At 56.6% G+C, this 16,127-nt stretch overlaps 11 protein-coding genes across 11 annotated transcripts; 6 read left to right on the top strand and 5 right to left on the bottom strand.

Moving 5' to 3' along the window:
- Window positions 1–68: 68 nt before the first annotated feature.
- On the bottom strand, window positions 69–1,254 carry SCHCODRAFT_02623092 (phosphatases II). The gene is made up of 6 exons (XM_003036688.2): window positions 1,023–1,254; window positions 816–939; window positions 620–764; window positions 514–567; window positions 285–465; window positions 69–231 (listed from the first exon to the last, which is right to left on the bottom strand). The coding sequence occupies exons 1-5, from the start codon at window positions 1,073–1,075 to the stop codon at window positions 314–316; spliced, it is 528 nt and encodes a 175-aa protein (XP_003036734.1). The 5' UTR covers window positions 1,076–1,254; the 3' UTR covers window positions 69–231; window positions 285–313.
- SCHCODRAFT_02263728 (uncharacterized protein) lies at window positions 909–1,912 on the bottom strand. Its single transcript, XM_050342226.1, has one exon. The coding sequence runs from the start codon at window positions 1,606–1,608 to the stop codon at window positions 1,057–1,059; it is 552 nt and encodes a 183-aa protein (XP_050200615.1). The 5' UTR covers window positions 1,609–1,912; the 3' UTR covers window positions 909–1,056.
- SCHCODRAFT_02576192 (uncharacterized protein) lies at window positions 1,459–2,579 on the top strand (the record flags this gene model as incomplete). The annotated part of the gene is made up of 4 exons (XM_003038047.3): window positions 1,459–1,870; window positions 1,924–2,034; window positions 2,086–2,248; window positions 2,305–2,579. The coding sequence occupies exons 1-4, from the start codon at window positions 1,835–1,837 to the stop codon at window positions 2,577–2,579; spliced, it is 585 nt and encodes a 194-aa protein (XP_003038093.1). The 5' UTR covers window positions 1,459–1,834.
- A 503-nt stretch (window positions 2,580–3,082) lies between these two features.
- SCHCODRAFT_02623084 (uncharacterized protein) lies at window positions 3,083–5,259 on the bottom strand. Its single transcript, XM_003036687.3, has 6 exons — window positions 4,686–5,259; window positions 4,251–4,635; window positions 3,977–4,200; window positions 3,703–3,925; window positions 3,573–3,653; window positions 3,083–3,522 (listed from the first exon to the last, which is right to left on the bottom strand). Exons 1-6 carry the CDS (start codon window positions 4,983–4,985, stop codon window positions 3,332–3,334), a joined length of 1,404 nt encoding a protein of 467 aa, XP_003036733.2. The 5' UTR covers window positions 4,986–5,259; the 3' UTR covers window positions 3,083–3,331.
- A 222-nt stretch (window positions 5,260–5,481) lies between these two features.
- Window positions 5,482–6,232, top strand: SCHCODRAFT_02263702 (uncharacterized protein). The gene has a single exon (XM_050342225.1). The coding sequence runs from the start codon at window positions 5,553–5,555 to the stop codon at window positions 5,955–5,957; it is 405 nt and encodes a 134-aa protein (XP_050200614.1). The 5' UTR covers window positions 5,482–5,552; the 3' UTR covers window positions 5,958–6,232.
- Window positions 6,233–6,856: 624 nt separating this feature from the next.
- On the bottom strand, window positions 6,857–7,927 carry SCHCODRAFT_02666966 (uncharacterized protein; the record flags this gene model as incomplete). The annotated part of the gene is made up of 3 exons (XM_003036686.1): window positions 6,857–7,152; window positions 7,204–7,763; window positions 7,812–7,927. 3 exons carry the CDS (start codon window positions 7,925–7,927, stop codon window positions 6,857–6,859), a joined length of 972 nt encoding a protein of 323 aa, XP_003036732.1.
- A 208-nt stretch (window positions 7,928–8,135) lies between these two features.
- Window positions 8,136–9,657, top strand: SCHCODRAFT_02623078 (uncharacterized protein). Its single transcript, XM_050345160.1, has 4 exons — window positions 8,136–8,388; window positions 8,438–8,597; window positions 8,654–8,983; window positions 9,033–9,657. Exons 1-4 carry the CDS (start codon window positions 8,246–8,248, stop codon window positions 9,573–9,575), a joined length of 1,176 nt encoding a protein of 391 aa, XP_050200613.1. The 5' UTR covers window positions 8,136–8,245; the 3' UTR covers window positions 9,576–9,657.
- A 533-nt stretch (window positions 9,658–10,190) lies between these two features.
- Window positions 10,191–11,156, top strand: SCHCODRAFT_080413 (uncharacterized protein). Its single transcript, XM_003038045.1, has 3 exons — window positions 10,191–10,356; window positions 10,408–10,665; window positions 10,720–11,156. The coding sequence occupies exons 1-3, from the start codon at window positions 10,247–10,249 to the stop codon at window positions 10,892–10,894; spliced, it is 543 nt and encodes a 180-aa protein (XP_003038091.1). The 5' UTR covers window positions 10,191–10,246; the 3' UTR covers window positions 10,895–11,156.
- SCHCODRAFT_02263611 (nicotinate-nucleotide diphosphorylase) lies at window positions 11,071–12,600 on the top strand. The gene is made up of 6 exons (XM_003038044.2): window positions 11,071–11,449; window positions 11,496–11,636; window positions 11,684–11,760; window positions 11,817–11,924; window positions 11,977–12,237; window positions 12,291–12,600. Exons 1-6 carry the CDS (start codon window positions 11,247–11,249, stop codon window positions 12,374–12,376), a joined length of 876 nt encoding a protein of 291 aa, XP_003038090.1. The 5' UTR covers window positions 11,071–11,246; the 3' UTR covers window positions 12,377–12,600.
- A 114-nt stretch (window positions 12,601–12,714) lies between these two features.
- On the top strand, window positions 12,715–14,404 carry SCHCODRAFT_02623071 (uncharacterized protein). The gene is made up of 9 exons (XM_003038043.3): window positions 12,715–12,862; window positions 12,912–13,033; window positions 13,114–13,156; window positions 13,216–13,408; window positions 13,460–13,562; window positions 13,618–13,759; window positions 13,811–13,922; window positions 13,974–14,060; window positions 14,112–14,404. The coding sequence occupies exons 1-9, from the start codon at window positions 12,825–12,827 to the stop codon at window positions 14,385–14,387; spliced, it is 1,116 nt and encodes a 371-aa protein (XP_003038089.2). The 5' UTR covers window positions 12,715–12,824; the 3' UTR covers window positions 14,388–14,404.
- On the bottom strand, window positions 14,227–16,093 carry SCHCODRAFT_02623068 (amidohydrolase 2). Its single transcript, XM_003036685.2, has 3 exons — window positions 15,650–16,093; window positions 15,173–15,593; window positions 14,227–15,125 (listed from the first exon to the last, which is right to left on the bottom strand). The coding sequence occupies exons 1-3, from the start codon at window positions 15,904–15,906 to the stop codon at window positions 14,631–14,633; spliced, it is 1,173 nt and encodes a 390-aa protein (XP_003036731.1). The 5' UTR covers window positions 15,907–16,093; the 3' UTR covers window positions 14,227–14,630.
- Window positions 16,094–16,127: the final 34 nt, after the last annotated feature.

Here is a 16,127-nt window from a genome sequence, read left to right as displayed (position 1 = left end):
TCGACGCTCTCTGACTCGTCCGCCACCACACAGCTTGCTCTTGGGCGCCAGTTTTCCAGGAATATACATCCATTAGCCGCTATGTACGATTCGGTTACTGTTACATAGGTGATACAAGCGACAGCACCGACAGCTGTACACAACTATAGTATTTACACGGTGGGACCTGGGAGTTGGGGATAGCTTGTGGAGAGAATAAATAGTGCATGCAGGAAAACCATTAAACGGCGCCTGGGGAAGTATGGTCAGCTTAGACACATGGGGAGACAACGAGAAAGACATACCAAGGATCTATAATCTACCAAGGGTATTTTCAATGCGGAAGCCCGGCCGCGCGGAGACGACGGTCCAGCTTCGTTCTCCAAGAACTGTATATGCCATTAGAACGCGATGGCGCGTATTGGCAGAGCTCAAACAGGACCAGCTGCTCTTGAAAACCAGGGTTCGGCCATATTTGGTCGCGAGCTAGCCGCCTGTTCAGTAAATTGAGATAGGTGGTGACGAGCTACTTACCCTTTCGTGTCTCTTCCAACGCCTGAGTCGCGCTTATTCGTCGTGACCACATTACTGGAAAGCGTGTTGGTACGTCTCGCGTTGATTTTCGGTTGCCTGCACTCACAGTAAGCAGCGACGACAGTCGCGCTACGAGAAAGACCTTGACCACAATGGACTAATACAACGCCACCGCTCCGAAGCGCATTATCGATGAACTGACAGGCAGTCGGTAGCCATATAAGGAGATCGTCATAGTCACGGTCCTCAACCTGTGCCCGGGAAATTAGCTGGGGTCGACGCGGGGAAAGAGTTAGACTTACGGGTATGCGATAGTGGCTGATGCCCGACGCGGGGCTTTCTGCCGGGATGGCATCGTTACACACAGAAATGATATGAGTTATCCGATTCTCCCCCAGGGTGCGTGTGGATCTGGCGGCGGACAGACTATGTCGGGTTAATACATTGTGATGAGACGGGGAGACGAGACGCGTCGCCGGTCAAGGGGCTTGCCGTGCTAGCTTACTGACTTGCCAAGGAGGAGTCGGTCAGGAATAACGGCGTTCACGTTCTTCCAGCCCATGGCGCGTCGACCCGGCGATGAGTCGACGGTCCATCCCGCTCGAGCTGACCTTTGTAGTCCAGGGCGTCATCGGAATCCTCTGGGCCGTGCACAGATTTTGGCAGTCGGAGGCACGGAAATGCGATCGTCCGCGTTGAGTTCTCCAGAAAGTATGCATAGATGTTGGGCGAAGTGCGGGGGCGGTGTGCGCTAAAGGCGCTGATGGCGGTGCATCCCGACTCACCCGCCCACGTGCTGGCTACGTCACGCGCAAAACATGGTGCGCGGACACAGCCGAGCGCCCCCCACGAGGCAAAAAGCGCGTCCGGGGCTAACATACGGGCCATTGCGGTGAGCGTGCCCCAATGACGTCGACGCTCGTCGCCATCAGCAAGAGTCAAGCGCGCGAGGGGGCGGTGCAGCTGAACGTTGAGCTCGCTTGGGAACGTCACTACATCGGCCGAGTTGCATAGATACTTCCGTGGCCGGGTGGCGGACTCGCTATCGGGCAATGATTGAGTGGCACCGCGCGAACACGGCCCAAACTCGCGCATCCGGCCCCGGCAGAGGTAAGCGGTGAGGGCGAAGGGTGGCCTTGAAGTCTAATCCAGCTGAGCTTGTGCTGAGCACCGGGACGTATCCAGCCACGCGCAAGTCGTGAGGCAGGCAACAGGTAACCAAACATGATGGTCGTCCATTACGTAATGCCCTACTTAAGCAGGGGAACGACATGTCGGTGACCGTACCTTTCACTTTTCCTCCTTGTCCTGAACCACCATCATGTTCGGCAACATCACGATCGAGTGGGATGCGCACGTAAGGATCGCCTTTTCTTGCCTCTGAAATTTCTACCTACACATACTACGTAGTTCAACCCGGATGGGACGCGCCGCAAAAACGGTCCCCCTCCATCACAAATGCACGGCTGGTTGGCGAAATGGCGCGGAACCTTCAGCGGAAACGAGCACTTACGAAACGAGGTGGGCGATCAGTCACACATAAGCTTCAACCGTTACTAAATACATGCACAGGGCCTGCGCGAGATAGCCAAGGCAAAGGCGCGGAAGAAGATGCTGAAGGAGCGCAAGCGCAAGAATCAGGGCGGCCTCTTCACTCGGTGGTTTGGCAACCCGCCGAGCAAGCCGAGCCGCAAGTCGTCCACACACAAGCCTGCGCGGCGGCCCTCTGGCGCAAGTGGGCAGCGCCATAATTCACAGCGGCGAATCCAGGCGCCTCCGCCACCCCCGCAGCGGCGACCGTCGCAGGCAGCGCCCCCTCAGCGACGCCCCTCCCAGGCAGGGACGCCACAACGCCGGCCCTCGCAGGCCAGTCATACACCTCAGCGGCGCGCGTCGCAGCCTACGCCGGTCAGGCAAGGCTCCGTGACCCGCCCCCGCGCCACCCCGCGTCGCTCGAACACGACGCCAACTGGGCACACCCCCGTCGCCCGCCCGGGCCAACGCAGTGGACATCGCCCAAGCCAGTCGAGGCGGCCCACTCGCTGATGTGCTGCCTCCGTGTATGAGGTCGACTGTCGTCCGCGCTGGCGTCATACACCGCTCTCCATTTCTCGGCCTCTTTGCCTCCCCTCGCGTCACCTTCGCCGTTTCCTATCTCGAAGATCAGCCTTCGAAGGTCTTCTCTCGGAGCTCATATCTATACTTAATATCCGGGTATCGCGCACCGGGCTGGCCTCACGCATATATCTATTCTATTGTATTGCAACGCGGTCTCCGCGTTCTGGGTCCACACCTCTACTTATATGTCGGACTGCCATACGTACCTCATGTCTGCGCCATGACTACTACGACTTTACGAACATGTACGCGACAATAATACGAGCATTTTTCTTTACGAGTACTTTGCATCCGGAGTCACGGTTGGACTTTGTGATCCCGCGGAAGCAGCGCGGGTGAGCTCACGTGGCAAAAGTTACTTGTTTCCGGAATAGGAAGGCATTGTTGAGCGTTTCTGTGGGCTGCATTATTTCAGCGCTAGTGCGTTGAACAGCAAGGTTCATCCTCGACAAGTGATAGAAGCGGTGATGCTTGTATAGTGACACAGGCGCTACAGTGACTGCATTATGGTCCGCCATGAGTGATAATATACACGGGAAAGACACCGCGCAGCGGGTCGAAACGAACATACGAAGAAGAAGGAGGCGCAAGAGGGCAAGAGAAATTAGGCCCAAGGTAGGATAAGCAGCTGCAAGGAGAAGAATATAATACGAAGGGCGAGAAGAAAAACGGAATTATGAAAGACGAACGAAGTGAAGGCTTATAAGAAGATTTCGGACAGACGGTCACCGGACAGAATGACGAGCCTGTTCTGGCGCGGGTCGAGTCCGCGCTCGACTGGGACTATACGAATGTTTTCGCCGCGAATGACCTGTACGAGGTCGCCCGTCTCGGCATCGTGGACCTCGATGAAGGACGGCTCAGCTGCGATTATATATGGCCCAAACAATGCTATCAGACCCGTGAGCGAACGCAGGCCGAAGATGAGCGTTGAGACGCACCGAAGCTCGTTGGTTTGCCTTGCCAGAGAATTTTCGTGTTGCCCATCATATGCCCATTCCTGTCGATCCAGATGGCGCAGTCTGATACAGCGTGAGTATGACAGTGTCAGGCGCCATATAGTGAACGCACAGTTGAAGCAGGCCAAGATACGACCTGGCACCTGGAACAGGTCGAGCGAGTCAACGCCGACCTCTCTCGCGAACCGGACGCGATCATCTCCCATGACGTCCAGCAGATGTTGTAACTCAAGCGTCTCGATGTCGATCGTCTGGAACCCCTCGTACGTGATCGCGCATAACTTATTGTCGAGGAACTGTGCGGAGCTGAGCGATGTATTTGCCATGACGATTTCCTAGACATCGTGTCAGCAATGAAGGCGTTGGCGAGATATGTGGCGACGCACTGTCAAGCCTCGCAGTGAGTGCGAGTTTTTGGCGGGGACGAGATCGAAGACGCGGGCGGACGCCTTCGTGTGCCCTGCCTTAACGGTGCAGACCATGGGCCTCCCGAGGCAGCGGCCGGTGACGAAGAACTCGGAGTCGACAGCGATGCGTTCTGCATAGCGCTGGAATAGCTCGGGCTTTTCTAGTGTAATGGCGGGGATGGGGGCAGCGAGGACTTCCTTGTCTGCGAGGAGATTTTAGTAAATGAAGGAACGCCGCAAATCGGGCACGCACGTATCACACAGAGGAAGACATCCATCGTGACGCCGATCTGTCGTACGCCATCCAAGGTCAGCACCTTGCGAGGCTTGCCGACGTTCTGCATGTCGAACTCGTATACTCCATCGGGGGTCCCGACGTACAAGCGTTGACCTTGTTGCCAGAGGAAAGAGCAGCGGACGGTGGTAAAGAATCCGTTCGATGCGAGCTTCTTGACCCTCAAAGGCGTGGTACTGACGAGCTCGCCGGCTTGCGTCGTGATTCGCAGCGTCCACTCCGCCTGTGCGTCCTTGTCTTCGGTATACAAGGTCAGCGGCTTTCGGCCTGGGCAGACTATGGTGATGCCGCATTCTGGGCCGCTGTCGTACGTGGATACTGACAACAAGAGCAGGGGAATTGGCTGCGTAGGTCGTGTGAGTAAATCACTGTGGGCTGATGCAGGCCGCGCACCCGCTTGTAATCCTTCATTGGCTTTCCTCCTGGCTTCATGACGAGCACAGCGTCTCGAACGAGCCGGAATTCCACGGGATCTCGCTTGAAGCGCGACATATATAGGGTCCCTTCGTACAGCGTGCCGCTATGAACGGCCTTGTCCCATTCCAGAGCGCGTGCGGCATCGCCAGAGGGCGGAAGGCCCAGCATATTGCGGACGGCCTTCATTGCGCGTATGTGAGGAGAGAGGGGATGGAAAGGGAGCTCGAGGGAAGAAGCTCGCAAGCGCCGGGCCCTGATATGGGCGGACACCTTCATTGTTCCAAATGCGGATAGGCAATCAGCTGCCGTTCCTTTCAGGGAAACGATCCGGAGCTATCGATGTAACCATCGCGATGCAAGGAGTCTGATTCCGACAGCAGGCGATGTGAAACCGAGCAAATGCAGCGAAAACAAGAGAGTCAGCGGCCCGTTGGCGCTGCCTTGCGGTCGAGGCGCGCGGAGCCTCGCTGGAAATCTTTCTGTTATTGTGTTATCCATCACCTATTGTTTTTCGAGGGTGGAGTCTAAGAAATCCATCAGCCATCTGCAGGGGGTGGTGGAGGGCGAAGACAATGAGCTCAATGATCTTCTGCCGCTCACTGCCGCGGTCAGCGCGACACGCGACGCCGCGCGCGTCGCACGTGGCGCGCCTCCTGCTAGCGATTGTCGGAGATGAAGTCGAACTTTCCCATCAAGTACGTCCAGGACCGGGAACCTGCCAGGGTCTCTCCACGCCCGCGCTGCCGACGGACACAGGCCAGGCAATAGGAACGCGGGGATCTCGTGCGCCTTAGGCTCGCTACTACCAATCACCCCAGCTCCCTCGCCACAAACGCCGCCCTCATGACGCGGCAACGGCCCGACTTTGCTGCGCTCAGCCTTCCGGGAAAGGAACACTCAAGGCAACTTCCCTCTTGTTTCCTGAGACACCGCTTGCGCTTCATCTGCCCGGGGCCGATAACTGAAGAAGCTTGCCGCCATGTGTACCTGGGTGCATGCGGGAGCGGTCTCACGCCTTGCACTTTGCTTTCTCATGCCCACGCCTTGTATCGTCTAAGCCGGACAGGGCACGCTGGAATACAAAGCACTGCTGCCCCGTCGCCACAGGCACTGTACCTAGTAGCTGAGCGGCTGTGTCGGTACGCCGATCTCCTGACACTTTGTACTGAAGATACAATGCAGCCTCGTCCGAGGAGACCATCCGGCTTCATTGCAATCCATCGCTATACACTGAATCGTGATCCTTGACTTCCGCAGCCGCGTTCTCCGCGCACCTTACAGTCATTTGACGCCTCATGACCGCCGTTGGTGGTCACTTCAGCGGTGATGGCTGAATTACTGCACAAGCTCTAGGTTCTCCCCATCTTTCGGCGAGGACGATGCCGAGCGTTCTCTAACTTTGGTATAGCGCTCAAAGCAATGTGGCTCGATGCTGCCTCCTTGGGATACGCTGACGCTGCTCAATGAATATTCCGGGCCTCTAGAGAGCTCCTACCTGGCGATTCTTCCCGACCCCAATCGGCACCCTGTCGGCTGCTCAATCACTCTGAGAAGATGGAGATGGACTTCCCCTCCTTGCTCTCGACCCACTCGTGCAAGCCTGAGATGCTCCTTTTTGCCAGCAATTTGCCTATCTGCCGACAGGATGTCCTCGCTACGCCATCTTGTTACGTGGAATTTCTTTTCTACAAATCCCAGTACAAGGAGTCCGAATCGCTGCGCGACTACTGATCATGGGCTGCACGAGGGAACCCCATATCTAGGGAATTCCGCTATTTGTCAAGGGCGCTCGAAGCAAGTACTACGTGGCGATGTTGTACACCTTGGTTCGCGCCCACCGGCATCGAATCACTCGTCCGCAAGATATTCTCACCCTGTTTGACCGGCAGGAAAGAATTCCGACTATTCCAAGGCATATGAGGACCCGGCGTCCTTGGCTCGACGTTGGACTGTCAGAGGTCATGACATTCGCGTATATTGCCGCAAATGATCTACCCACCTTTCAATCTTCAACCATCCACTTGAAGGGAAAAGACGAGACGGTCAGGTCATGTATAACCAAGATCGAGGTCTATAGATTGGGGGAGAGTACAAGATGATGCACAAACAACATAGATAGGCAAATACAGCATAAGCATACGCGCACCCTACGGCGCCTGCTCCCCTCCCGCCGGCACAGCCCCATTTTTCTTCTTCTTCTTCCGTCTCCTACGCTTCTTAGAGGACGATGTAATTGTGACCTCGGGCTTCTCGTCGTCATCCTCGGACTCGTCTGACGGAGGTGGGCCGTCGAGGTTGAGTATAGGTTGCTTGAGAATATCCGCGTCCGAGCCGCGCTTCTTGACTGGAGGGGACGAAGCGGGAAGGGGTGGCTTAGTTTTCGGCGGCGACGTAGGTGTTGCTGTTGTGGGTGGCGCAGCCCTATTCTGTGTGGGTGACGCTGCTGTGAAAATGTCAGGAGTGCGCAATCTGCGCGCCGGAGGAATTTGCGTACCGGAGTTAGATCCTTGCATTTGAGACGAGGAGACACCGTTCATTGCTACGGATGGACTCGCGAGGTTACTGCTCGACACCAATGTGCCACTGGCCTGCGAGCTCAGGACCTCCGCGTTGCCCCGATTTTTCTTCTTCTTTTTCTTCGGGGTCGCATTGGACGTCCCTGCGCTGCCTTCGGGAGAAGAGGTTTGTGCTTTTTCATCCAGAGGCGTAACCTTCATAGGCGCTGGCGCTGACGGAGCGGCGGCTTGCTCGCTCTCGCCCTCCTTCAGTGGAGGTTTCTTCGGCGAGGTCGCGGCCTGCTCCCGCGTTGAGGGGCCTGCCTTAGCCTGAGTCTCCACGCCCTTCTTCTTTTTCTTGTTCGTGGAAAAGGGGTCTAGTCGCGCACGCTTTTGTACGGCTTTACCCCGACTCTCCATGTCGTCGTCATCGTCCCCGCTTGCGCCACCGGCCTCGTCGTCGTCGTGAGCCCGCTTCTTGCCAGTGAGAGCATGCTTCAGCTTCGCTTGCTCTCTCGTCAAGCTCGCTGCCTGGGGAACGCTCGCGCCAACACCAAGTCTGCGCAAACCATTAGCATTACAGTATTTTTGGAGAATTTCTACTCACCTGGCTGGGCGACGCATGTGCTCCTTGAGCTCGTTCTCGTAGTCCTTGTGCGTATGCTGGAGTTTCCCGCTGGCAGGTTTAAGCCAAGAAGAGACTAAGCTGTCCGCGAAGGACATGGACAGCGCGACCTGCGCCTGCAGCGCTTCCGGGTCGATATCATTGTCAAGCTCAGCCATAGTTTGCGGTAAATATTCAAGAAAGCCTTCGGTAGCGCGCTATAGCCGTGGCGAAGACGCAGGGAAAATTGCGCCGTGGCAGACCATGAACGACGTGAGGGGAGAAGTCAACAATAAGTCGAGCAAAGCGCTGATCACTGCCTCTTGTTCTCTGCCGTCATCAGGCGCGCTCTGGTCTTGCGCTAAATCGCCGCGCACTACTCGCAAAGGGCTCTGAAGCGGACGGAGACTCATCCGGAGAACTGACATCTATCACAAATGGTCAAACGCAAGCGTGAGGAGGTCGACGATGACAGCCAGGACGAGCGCCCGACCGGTCAGGCGCAGATCTTGCCTGTCGCCACAAAGCTCCCTGAGTCGGGTGAAATCACTAATGGAATGGAGTATTTACTTACAGTACGGTACGTGGTACGCTATCCCTACCATCTCCAGCTGACTTCCATGCTACAGACGCGACGCGTACCGCCTGCCTAATATCACGAGCGTCCCGAATCCCTATGCTCAGCCAGAACCTGCCCCTCTCCCTTGCGCGCGCAATAGCGTGCATGCTCTTCTTCCATCTAGCGAATGGCGCAAGCAGCATGTCCAGCGATTCAATAACTTCCGAAAGGTACGCGCATTGTCTTCACGCTCGATCACCTTGTCGCTGATCAAGCCATCGGACAGAACCTCGTCCAACCTGCAAAAGCGCCGACGATCGGTCCGCAAGCCGAGCCTCCTGCTGCCACGCCAGGCAACAGGGAACGTGTCTTGTGGTGGAAGTTCCTGTGCGGTGAACCCGAGTCAGTGTGGAATCCACCCCTGTCGCGCGCCGCAAAACGCCGGCGCTTCTTCCGAGGCGAAGAAGTAGATGAGCCTGAGGAAGCGAACACTGAGATGGTCTTCAATGAGGATGGCGAACTGGTTTCTGCTGCACCCCAGAATGGCGCGGTATCATCGGATGGAAACACGATTCCCAGAGAGCCTACGCCATATTTGCTTAGGTCGTTTAACGAGGTGCGTTCCCCGACCAGGAGGTGGACAAGGCTAATGCGCCTACTTGCAGGACCTATCCGTGCAATTACTACGGCATTTCGCGTTCTGGATCCGCGGGCATGTCAAGGACCCTGCAATGTACGACATGACAGAGCTGCACGCGCGATGGATGTTCTCGCTGCTCGCTCGGCTGGGCCAGCACATCTCTGCCGACCACATGAACTCGCTTCGACAAGTAGCACGTGCCTGCATATCGCTGCTGGAGGCGCGAATGCGGACGCGACTGCAAGGCCCTGAGGCAGTTGCGCCAGCGCAAGAGGACGACGACATCGCGTCGAGTACGGCATCTTCGCCTCGCTCGCCCGAGACGTATCCGACACCAGAGGTGACCCCTCGAGCGGATGCGGGACGGAACGAGTCGACTTCTCCCCAGAAGGCAGAGTCGTCTACGGCCATGGATGTCAAGTTTGCGGAGCGTACGGCTGTTGGCAAGGCCAGCGCGTTCAGTGAGAGGTCATGTTGGGTGCTTCTTGGGACCATCATTGGCGTATGGGGCCAATTGGACTTGTGGGACGACGTGGAAAGTATGCTAAGAGGCCTTCCAGCAACTTGACTAGCGCAGCCTGCTTATGTACCCGCGACTAAAGTTGAAAAGTTGAGTGCCCCTCCTCGTATCAAGTATCGATGTCGCACTATCACCGTCTTCGCTAGACCAGTGCTCGAGGGAGGTCGGAACCGCGTGCGCAACACAGCCCCCCTTTCAATTTTGCGAGAGCCTCAACGGGCCCTGGAGGCTTCGGAAATTGTTCCACCTGGCTGCCACTGCCTGTCCCCGATGGCCATAATGGCTGGCGGGATGTTTTGCCCGCCTTTGGTCGACATCAATCGCGTCTGATGTGCAAGGCGAGCATAACTAGACATGAAGCGCACGTTCTGACCCTAAGTGGGCTTCTGCTACATGATCCCATGGTGGCGAGGTCGTAAGACCCTGCTCTTCAAGCTCTTTCTGTTGGGCGCTTATTCGCCTTCACCCTCGCTACACTGCCAATTGACTTCCGGAATGACATGAATCTGTATCATCGCGGCGTTGCGCCCGGACGCGCATCGCCTCCGACGGTGGTCGCCCTGCGTTTCAATCGGCTTCGAGGCTTTGAAACGAACACGGCGCTATTGCCCGCCCGCCCATATAAACCACGGCCTTTCGCCCATCTTCCCCATCCCTTCGTCCCTCCCATTCCCATCGTCGCATTTTCTCGTGTCACTTTCTTCCCCACCATCTTCACCATGCGTTCCGCTGCTGCCATCGCTGTTCTCTCGCTCGCCTCCTTCGCGGCGGCGTTCACCGTTACGCAGCCTTCGGACAAGAAGGGCTGGACTGACTGCAATGCTCAGACGTGAGTATCTCGCTATTGGCTCATGTTGTCATCGACTAAAGTTGCTCGCAGCCTCGAGTGGAAGACCGTCCAGACCGACGCCAAGAACTTCACTGTCGTTCTCGTGAACCAGGACTCTTCGGTTCTGAGCGATCCCATCGTCCTCGCGGAGGACGTCGATGCTAGCAAGGACAGCCTCGACATCGACGCCCCCGAGGGTGGCTGGCCGTCGGGTGACGACTTCCAGGTCAACCTCGTCTACAGCAAGAAGCAGTCGGACAGGATTTACGCCCAGTCCGTCATGTTCGACATCAAGGAGGACAAGGATTGGTGAGTCTGCTTCTGATGCTTGCTGTAGTCCTCGTTGCTAATGCAGTTTTCCAGCTCTGAGTCTTCGACCACGAAGTCCGGCAGCCAGACCTCTACTGCCACGTCTTCCGGCGCCTCTTCTTCTGCCAGCTCAGGCAGCAGCGGTGACGACAACAACGGTGCGCTCGCCACGACCGCCCAGACCGGCCTCATTGGCGCGGTCGCCCTTCTCGGTGCCTTCCTCGCGTAAAGCGCATGTTCTCGAGGACTTCATATTGGCCCCTTCATCACGGACGCTACTTACGATCATCTAATGGACCTTCGGTGCAATGGTGGCAGCGGTGACACGACTCATGTCGACTTCTACTTGCTAGTCTCTAATCTATTACGGCGTCCGCGCCATCATCCTTACCTTCATATACCACATCGCAATCGCTCTTACGACTCGTTTCATGGTATTTAGACGACTGCAATGGACTCTGGACTGGCCAGGTGTGGCGCTTCAATTGATGATCTGTGTGAGTCAGTGAGCAGGACGAGCGCTTAGTACGCCAATCCGGATCTTGGATCGATGTTGTGATCCTCACCCTCCTCTGGCCGTCATGCCTTACGAGCATCTGTTGCCCCCGAGCTGGAAGCCCCAGGTCACCGCCTGGCTGGCGGAAGATACGCCTTCCTTTGACTATGCTGGCTTCGTCGTCGGCGATGTTGAGCGCGAAGCGTTCCTATTCGGCAAGGGGGACGAGCCTGCAGTCCTTGCGGGATCGCCGTTCTTCACGGAGGTCTTCGAGCAACTTGGTTGTCAGTGCGTGTCCAGCATTATGTCCCACGCCTTTTCTCATATCTCGCAGAGTAGAATGGCATGTGAAGGAAGGCGACACCTTCAAGCCGGTGAAGCATGTCGCTACTGTGCGCGGTCGGGCGCGCCACTTGCTCCTGGGCGAGCGTGTAGCGCTCAACATGCTCGCACGATGCAGTGGTATTGCCACTAAGTGCGTCCACATACTTTCCTTGGGCGTTCGTGGGCTGACTTGCGCAGATCGAAGCGCGTGAAGGACTTGGCGACTGGCTATGGATTCAAGGGCATCATCGCCGGCACTCGAAAGACGACACCAGGTGCGTCCAAGCCTCTACTTCGTCAGGGACTGCGCGGGCTTACTATCCTCATGCAGGCTTCCGTCTCGTCGAGAAGTACGGGATGCTTGTAGGTGGGATCGACCCGCACAGGCATGATCTCTCAAGCATGATCATGCTCAAGGATAATCATATCTGGTCCCATGGTACGCATAGGATCCACGTAGTATGAGAGCAACTTGCTTACAGCATGCGCAGGGTCCATAACCGCTGCCATCAAGCAAGCGCGCCTCGTCGGCGGCTTCAGTCTTTTGCTCGACGTCGAGGTTCGATCTGAAGAGGAGGCCAACGAGGCCATCGACGCCGGCGCAGATATCGTCATGCTCGACAATATCGAGGGCGATGAGCTCGTTGCCGTAGCTCAGCGACTCAAGGAGAAGTGGCGCGGTCAGCGCAAGTTCCTCATCGAGACCAGTGGTGGTATCACAGAGGGAAACTTGCAAGAGCGCGCGATCAATGGTAAGCTCGTGGATCCTCTTTCACATGCGCAGGGTTAACGCTGTTCCCTTCAGAGGTCGATATTCTAAGCACCAGCATGGTCCATCAATCCGTCCAACACATCGACTTCAGCCTCAAGATCCAGAAGCCTAAGAACTAGGACGAAACCACTTGTAACCTTATAGGCAACTAACTTATCTCTCGCTGATCTTCAGTCATGATGATTGCAATGGGCGGTGCGATGTAACAGACCAAACTGTCAAGGCCAGAGTTCTCTCTATTCACCAGACAGTTGCACGCAGCACCATTGGTTAGCGGAACCCACACCATACCGCACGAACTACCACTCTCTCGTTCATTGTCTTGCTGCGGATACCCTCTTTTTTGCCTAAATTTGGGAATCCCGACCGCTGTCACTACTGACACACAGGATACCGGACCCTTGCTTCGCCGCTGATTGTGGATTGCCACGATGCGGGAGGCACAGTCCCACGAGGGTGCTGGGTTGCTCATAGTCAATTGAATTGCCTCCCAGCGGTGATGGCAGGGATAGCAAGTCGCCCATCCTATCACTGATCAGCGCCGATCGTCCACGGGCGCATCTGCTCATGGACACCGCCGGATGGCGGCTGCTTGCGGCTTCCATGTATGCGCTCCTGACGTATAAAAGGCCTGACACTTACTGGAGCCTCAAGCAGAGCACTCCCCACAATGATCAGCCTGCGGGCAAGGACCATCTACAACCCCTTGGGCGCTGCCGACGTGCGTGACCTTCAGAGGGTATACACACAGATTGCTCTCGATCTTGTCTTCTTCGGTGCGTATCCTGACCGCGCGGGTATCCCAGAACTCGCCGCACGCTGCTGAAGTCGACGGTATTGACGGAAAATTTGGCAGGCATACAGACAGCCTTCTCAATCGCCGCTGCAAGCGTACTTGCGTTAGTTCGGATACAACTTCTCCGACTAAACCTCATCGAGCTTACGGCTGACTGTCTAGACGTCGAGCAGGCCGCTCGCTTCTGATGCTTGTCGCCATCGGCGTACTCTTCTTCTGCGCCGCGATCTCCGTAATCACCAATGTGTTGTACTACATGGTCCAACTCCCAGTATATTCTGGGAAAGACGTCAGGAGTATACTGCAGCTACTCTTTCGTCTGGACATCGTAGGTGCGGTGGCTGCACGCATAGAAGTGAGTATGGAACGTGTACCGATCCGAAAATTATATGCTCAACAGCCACAGTACGTCCTCAGCGATGTGATTGTTGTCTGGCGGGCATGGGTTATATGGTCAGATAATCGCATTGCGAAGGGTATACTGCTGTTGTGCACATGCGGAAGTTTGGGTAAGCGACCCATCCTCTGTCTCTAAATATGTCGACTGAACCCCATCTGCTCTAGTCGGGGCCATCCTCGATGCCGTGTGGCATATAACGGGAAAGATGCACCCCCATCCAGTGCCGAAGGCGCAACCCCTCATAATGTTGATTCTGCTCATGCTCACCAACGTCGTCGCGACGATACTGGTCGCGGTCAAAGTATGGTGAGCCTTGGAGTGCTTTTATCCGCTGCACACAATAACACATGTTCGTAGGCAGTACTTCCGTGACATCAAGAGCGCCCTAGGTCTATCGGCGCGGAAAACCCAGGTCGAGCGGGTGCTGGTCTTGCTCTTGGAGTCGGGATGCTTCTACAGCGTCGTATGGGTAAGCTTTGCGTCCTAAGAACGACGGTTTGCCCTTACCTGCATCCAATAGATCAGCTTCCTCGCTGTTCAGGCTACCATCGGAACATCGAAGTTCACGGTTGCGGAGCTCGTGGCCTCAGTTGTGCTCAGTATTTCTGTAAGATCATTCTTTATCGCTAATACATGCGCTGATCATGCACCTCTTCAGGGCATTTACCCTACTATCGTCGTCCTCACCGCTATGTACGACGACAAGGAACGGTCTCTGCTTGACAGCGCACAAGTATCGCACGCCATGCGCTTCGCAGATGGGGACAAGGCTCAAGGAGGGGACACTATGGACGACAATTTTGCCTTGACAGGGCCAAGCACCGATACCGATGGCTCGACTGAGCCATCAATACGGATGTACGACATGACCGAGACGCATGCCTCAGAGCAAGGAGAAAACAGCGAGGAAACGAGAACCTTTATGGCTGGATAAAAGCCAATGTCTATGCATAGGTACTTTACGGACTGCGATAATCGTGTATCATTATTGACAAATTTGAGCCTGCACGTCGACGCTAGGGATCCAAGATGAGGGGAGGTTTGACCTTCCGCAACCGTGTATGCATTCTCAAAGTAGTAGTACATTGTTCGGTAGGATACACAGTAGGGAGGCAACAAAATAGCTTACATCGTATCTAGTATCTTCGTCCTCAATGTTCCCTATCCCATGCCCAACCTATCCGCGCCCCGAGCCACCCAGATTGAAGAGAGCGATAGCGTTAGCACCGAAGACGCCATTCTTGCTCTCTGGCGTCCAGCCTGGGACCGCGTCGATCGCCTCCGTGTTCTCCGTCACACTTCGCCACCGCTCCCCATTGCCGTTCGCAGGCGGGAAGAAGGGGTTGTCCGTGCCGAAGAGTATTCGCTGGGTCCCGATATTGCGGTCCGGTGGCGCGGTGCTGCCCGTGGAGGACTCGTAGCGGCCCGCGCGCGCGACGACTTCGCTGAGGAAGCCAAGCTCCTCGGGGCCGTAGGCGACGGCGTCGTAGTAGAGCCTACCGAGGTAGTAGCGCGCGTCGTGCTTGAGGCGGTTGGCGACTTGTTCGTCGTGGGTTATGCAGGACGCGAGGCGGGAGGAGAGGGCAGGTAGCGCCCCACCGGAGTGAGCAAGCAAAAGGCGGAGGAAGGGGAAGCGGTCGAGCACGCCAGATAGGATAAGGCGCGTCGCAGCCTATAAGGATGTCAGATAGAGTAAGTTATCCAGCATCTGATACGCACCGTGGCTGTCTCGAATGGGAAGCCCAGCGCGAGGGGAAGGACATGGCCATTGCCGTGTGTCACCCATCGCTCGCCACCAACGCCATAGTGCGGGTGGATGAACACGACAAGCCCGGCTTTCTCCACCGCATCCCACACGGGGTCGAGAGCGGGATCGTCCAGGCCCTTGCCGAGGCCTTGTGTGCCCAGAATTACGCCCCGGAGGTGGGGCAGCGCGTGGATCTGGTGCACCGCGTTCACCACGGACGTAACCTGCGCGCCGGGAACGAGGGGAACGAGACCGAAGCCGTACATTCGGCGGAAGGTGGTATCTGGGAGGATCGGGGAGCTCATGCAGTACTCCTCGAGATCTTCGTTCAGCTCGGAGGCCATCCCCTGAGCCTCGGACGGGGTAAGGAAGTCAAGCCAGGGGTTCGCAGTGCTGCATGGAATGTGAGATGAGTATGGGTCCACATGTAAAGGGATATGAGCGCGCACCTGACCACGGAAATGTCGATGTCATGCTTGTTCATGAATGCGAGCTTCTCCGCGCGATCCCAGTACTGAGGCCCAACCGGACGCCCCTCCGCAGGCTCGTCACTAAGGATAACGAGGCGCTCCTCAGTCTTGCCCTTCGGGTCCTGGTGGCTGATGATGCGCGGGATGTTCGTGCGCTGCCGGAGGAGCGCGGCATAGCGAGGGAGGTAGACGTGCGTGTGCACATCCACAATCATGCGCTGGACGACGGCAGCCATTGCTTGCGGTCACTTTCCGCGCCTGGGCTGGCGGTTGCGGGGGTCGGAAAGGTGCACTCGCCGTCGTTCGCGATGGGCGCGCTATGAGAGGCGGGTGTGATGGTCAACTTGTGGCGGCAAATCCGGACCGGTAATACTTGTTCCTTCTGCTTGCAGCCCTCGTTGCCCAGAATCCACTCTCTTCGGTGCTATCCAAAACTCAGAGATGAACCTCGGAAGGG

The sequence above is a fragment of the Schizophyllum commune genome, assembly GCF_000143185.2.
Source record: "Schizophyllum commune H4-8 unplaced genomic scaffold SCHCOscaffold_5, whole genome shotgun sequence".
Lineage (NCBI taxonomy): Eukaryota > Fungi > Basidiomycota > Agaricomycetes > Agaricales > Schizophyllaceae > Schizophyllum > Schizophyllum commune.
This window is presented reverse-complemented; position numbering and strand designations above follow the sequence as displayed.

Excerpts from the sequence above, each read along its gene's own strand:
- SCHCODRAFT_02623092 (XM_003036688.2), bottom strand. The coding sequence starts at position 1,075 with ATGGGCTGGAAGAACGTGAACGCCGTTATTCCTGACCGACTCCTCCTT. Across the intron at positions 940-1,022 it reads GACCGACTCCTCCTTGGCAA|TCTGTCCGCCGCCAGATCCA; the intron begins GTCAGTAAGCTA and ends AACCCGACATAG. Across the intron at positions 466-513 it reads GTTGGAAGAGACACGAAAGG|CTCGCGACCAAATATGGCCG; the intron begins GTAAGTAGCTCG and ends ACAGGCGGCTAG.
- SCHCODRAFT_02263728 (XM_050342226.1), bottom strand. The coding sequence starts at position 1,608 with ATGCGCGAGTTTGGGCCGTGTTCGCGCGGTGCCACTCAATCATTGCCC.
- SCHCODRAFT_02623084 (XM_003036687.3), bottom strand. The coding sequence starts at position 4,985 with ATGAAGGTGTCCGCCCATATCAGGGCCCGGCGCTTGCGAGCTTCTTCC. Across the intron at positions 4,201-4,250 it reads TGTCTTCCTCTGTGTGATAC|ACAAGGAAGTCCTCGCTGCC; the intron begins GTGCGTGCCCGA and ends ATCTCCTCGCAG. Across the intron at positions 3,523-3,572 it reads AGGCAAACCAACGAGCTTCG|CATTGTTTGGGCCATATATA; the intron begins GTGCGTCTCAAC and ends CGGGTCTGATAG.
- SCHCODRAFT_02263702 (XM_050342225.1), top strand. The coding sequence starts at position 5,553 with ATGACGCGGCAACGGCCCGACTTTGCTGCGCTCAGCCTTCCGGGAAAG.
- SCHCODRAFT_02623078 (XM_050345160.1), top strand. The coding sequence starts at position 8,246 with ATGGTCAAACGCAAGCGTGAGGAGGTCGACGATGACAGCCAGGACGAG. Across the intron at positions 8,389-8,437 it reads GAGTATTTACTTACAGTACG|ACGCGACGCGTACCGCCTGC; the intron begins GTACGTGGTACG and ends TCCATGCTACAG. Across the intron at positions 8,598-8,653 it reads GATTCAATAACTTCCGAAAG|AACCTCGTCCAACCTGCAAA; the intron begins GTACGCGCATTG and ends GCCATCGGACAG.
- SCHCODRAFT_080413 (XM_003038045.1), top strand. The coding sequence starts at position 10,247 with ATGCGTTCCGCTGCTGCCATCGCTGTTCTCTCGCTCGCCTCCTTCGCG. Across the intron at positions 10,357-10,407 it reads ACTGACTGCAATGCTCAGAC|CCTCGAGTGGAAGACCGTCC; the intron begins GTGAGTATCTCG and ends AGTTGCTCGCAG. Across the intron at positions 10,666-10,719 it reads ATCAAGGAGGACAAGGATTG|CTCTGAGTCTTCGACCACGA; the intron begins GTGAGTCTGCTT and ends GCAGTTTTCCAG.
- SCHCODRAFT_02263611 (XM_003038044.2), top strand. The coding sequence starts at position 11,247 with ATGCCTTACGAGCATCTGTTGCCCCCGAGCTGGAAGCCCCAGGTCACC. Across the intron at positions 11,450-11,495 it reads TTCGAGCAACTTGGTTGTCA|AGTAGAATGGCATGTGAAGG; the intron begins GTGCGTGTCCAG and ends CATATCTCGCAG. Across the intron at positions 12,238-12,290 it reads GCAAGAGCGCGCGATCAATG|AGGTCGATATTCTAAGCACC; the intron begins GTAAGCTCGTGG and ends TGTTCCCTTCAG.
- SCHCODRAFT_02623071 (XM_003038043.3), top strand. The coding sequence starts at position 12,825 with ATGGACACCGCCGGATGGCGGCTGCTTGCGGCTTCCAT. Across the intron at positions 13,409-13,459 it reads CGGTGGCTGCACGCATAGAA|TACGTCCTCAGCGATGTGAT; the intron begins GTGAGTATGGAA and ends CAACAGCCACAG. Across the intron at positions 13,923-13,973 it reads GCTTCTACAGCGTCGTATGG|ATCAGCTTCCTCGCTGTTCA; the intron begins GTAAGCTTTGCG and ends TGCATCCAATAG.
- SCHCODRAFT_02623068 (XM_003036685.2), bottom strand. The coding sequence starts at position 15,906 with ATGGCTGCCGTCGTCCAGCGCATGATTGTGGATGTGCACACGCACGTC. Across the intron at positions 15,594-15,649 it reads ATCGACATTTCCGTGGTCAG|CACTGCGAACCCCTGGCTTG; the intron begins GTGCGCGCTCAT and ends CATTCCATGCAG. Across the intron at positions 15,126-15,172 it reads TCCCATTCGAGACAGCCACG|GCTGCGACGCGCCTTATCCT; the intron begins GTGCGTATCAGA and ends ACATCCTTATAG.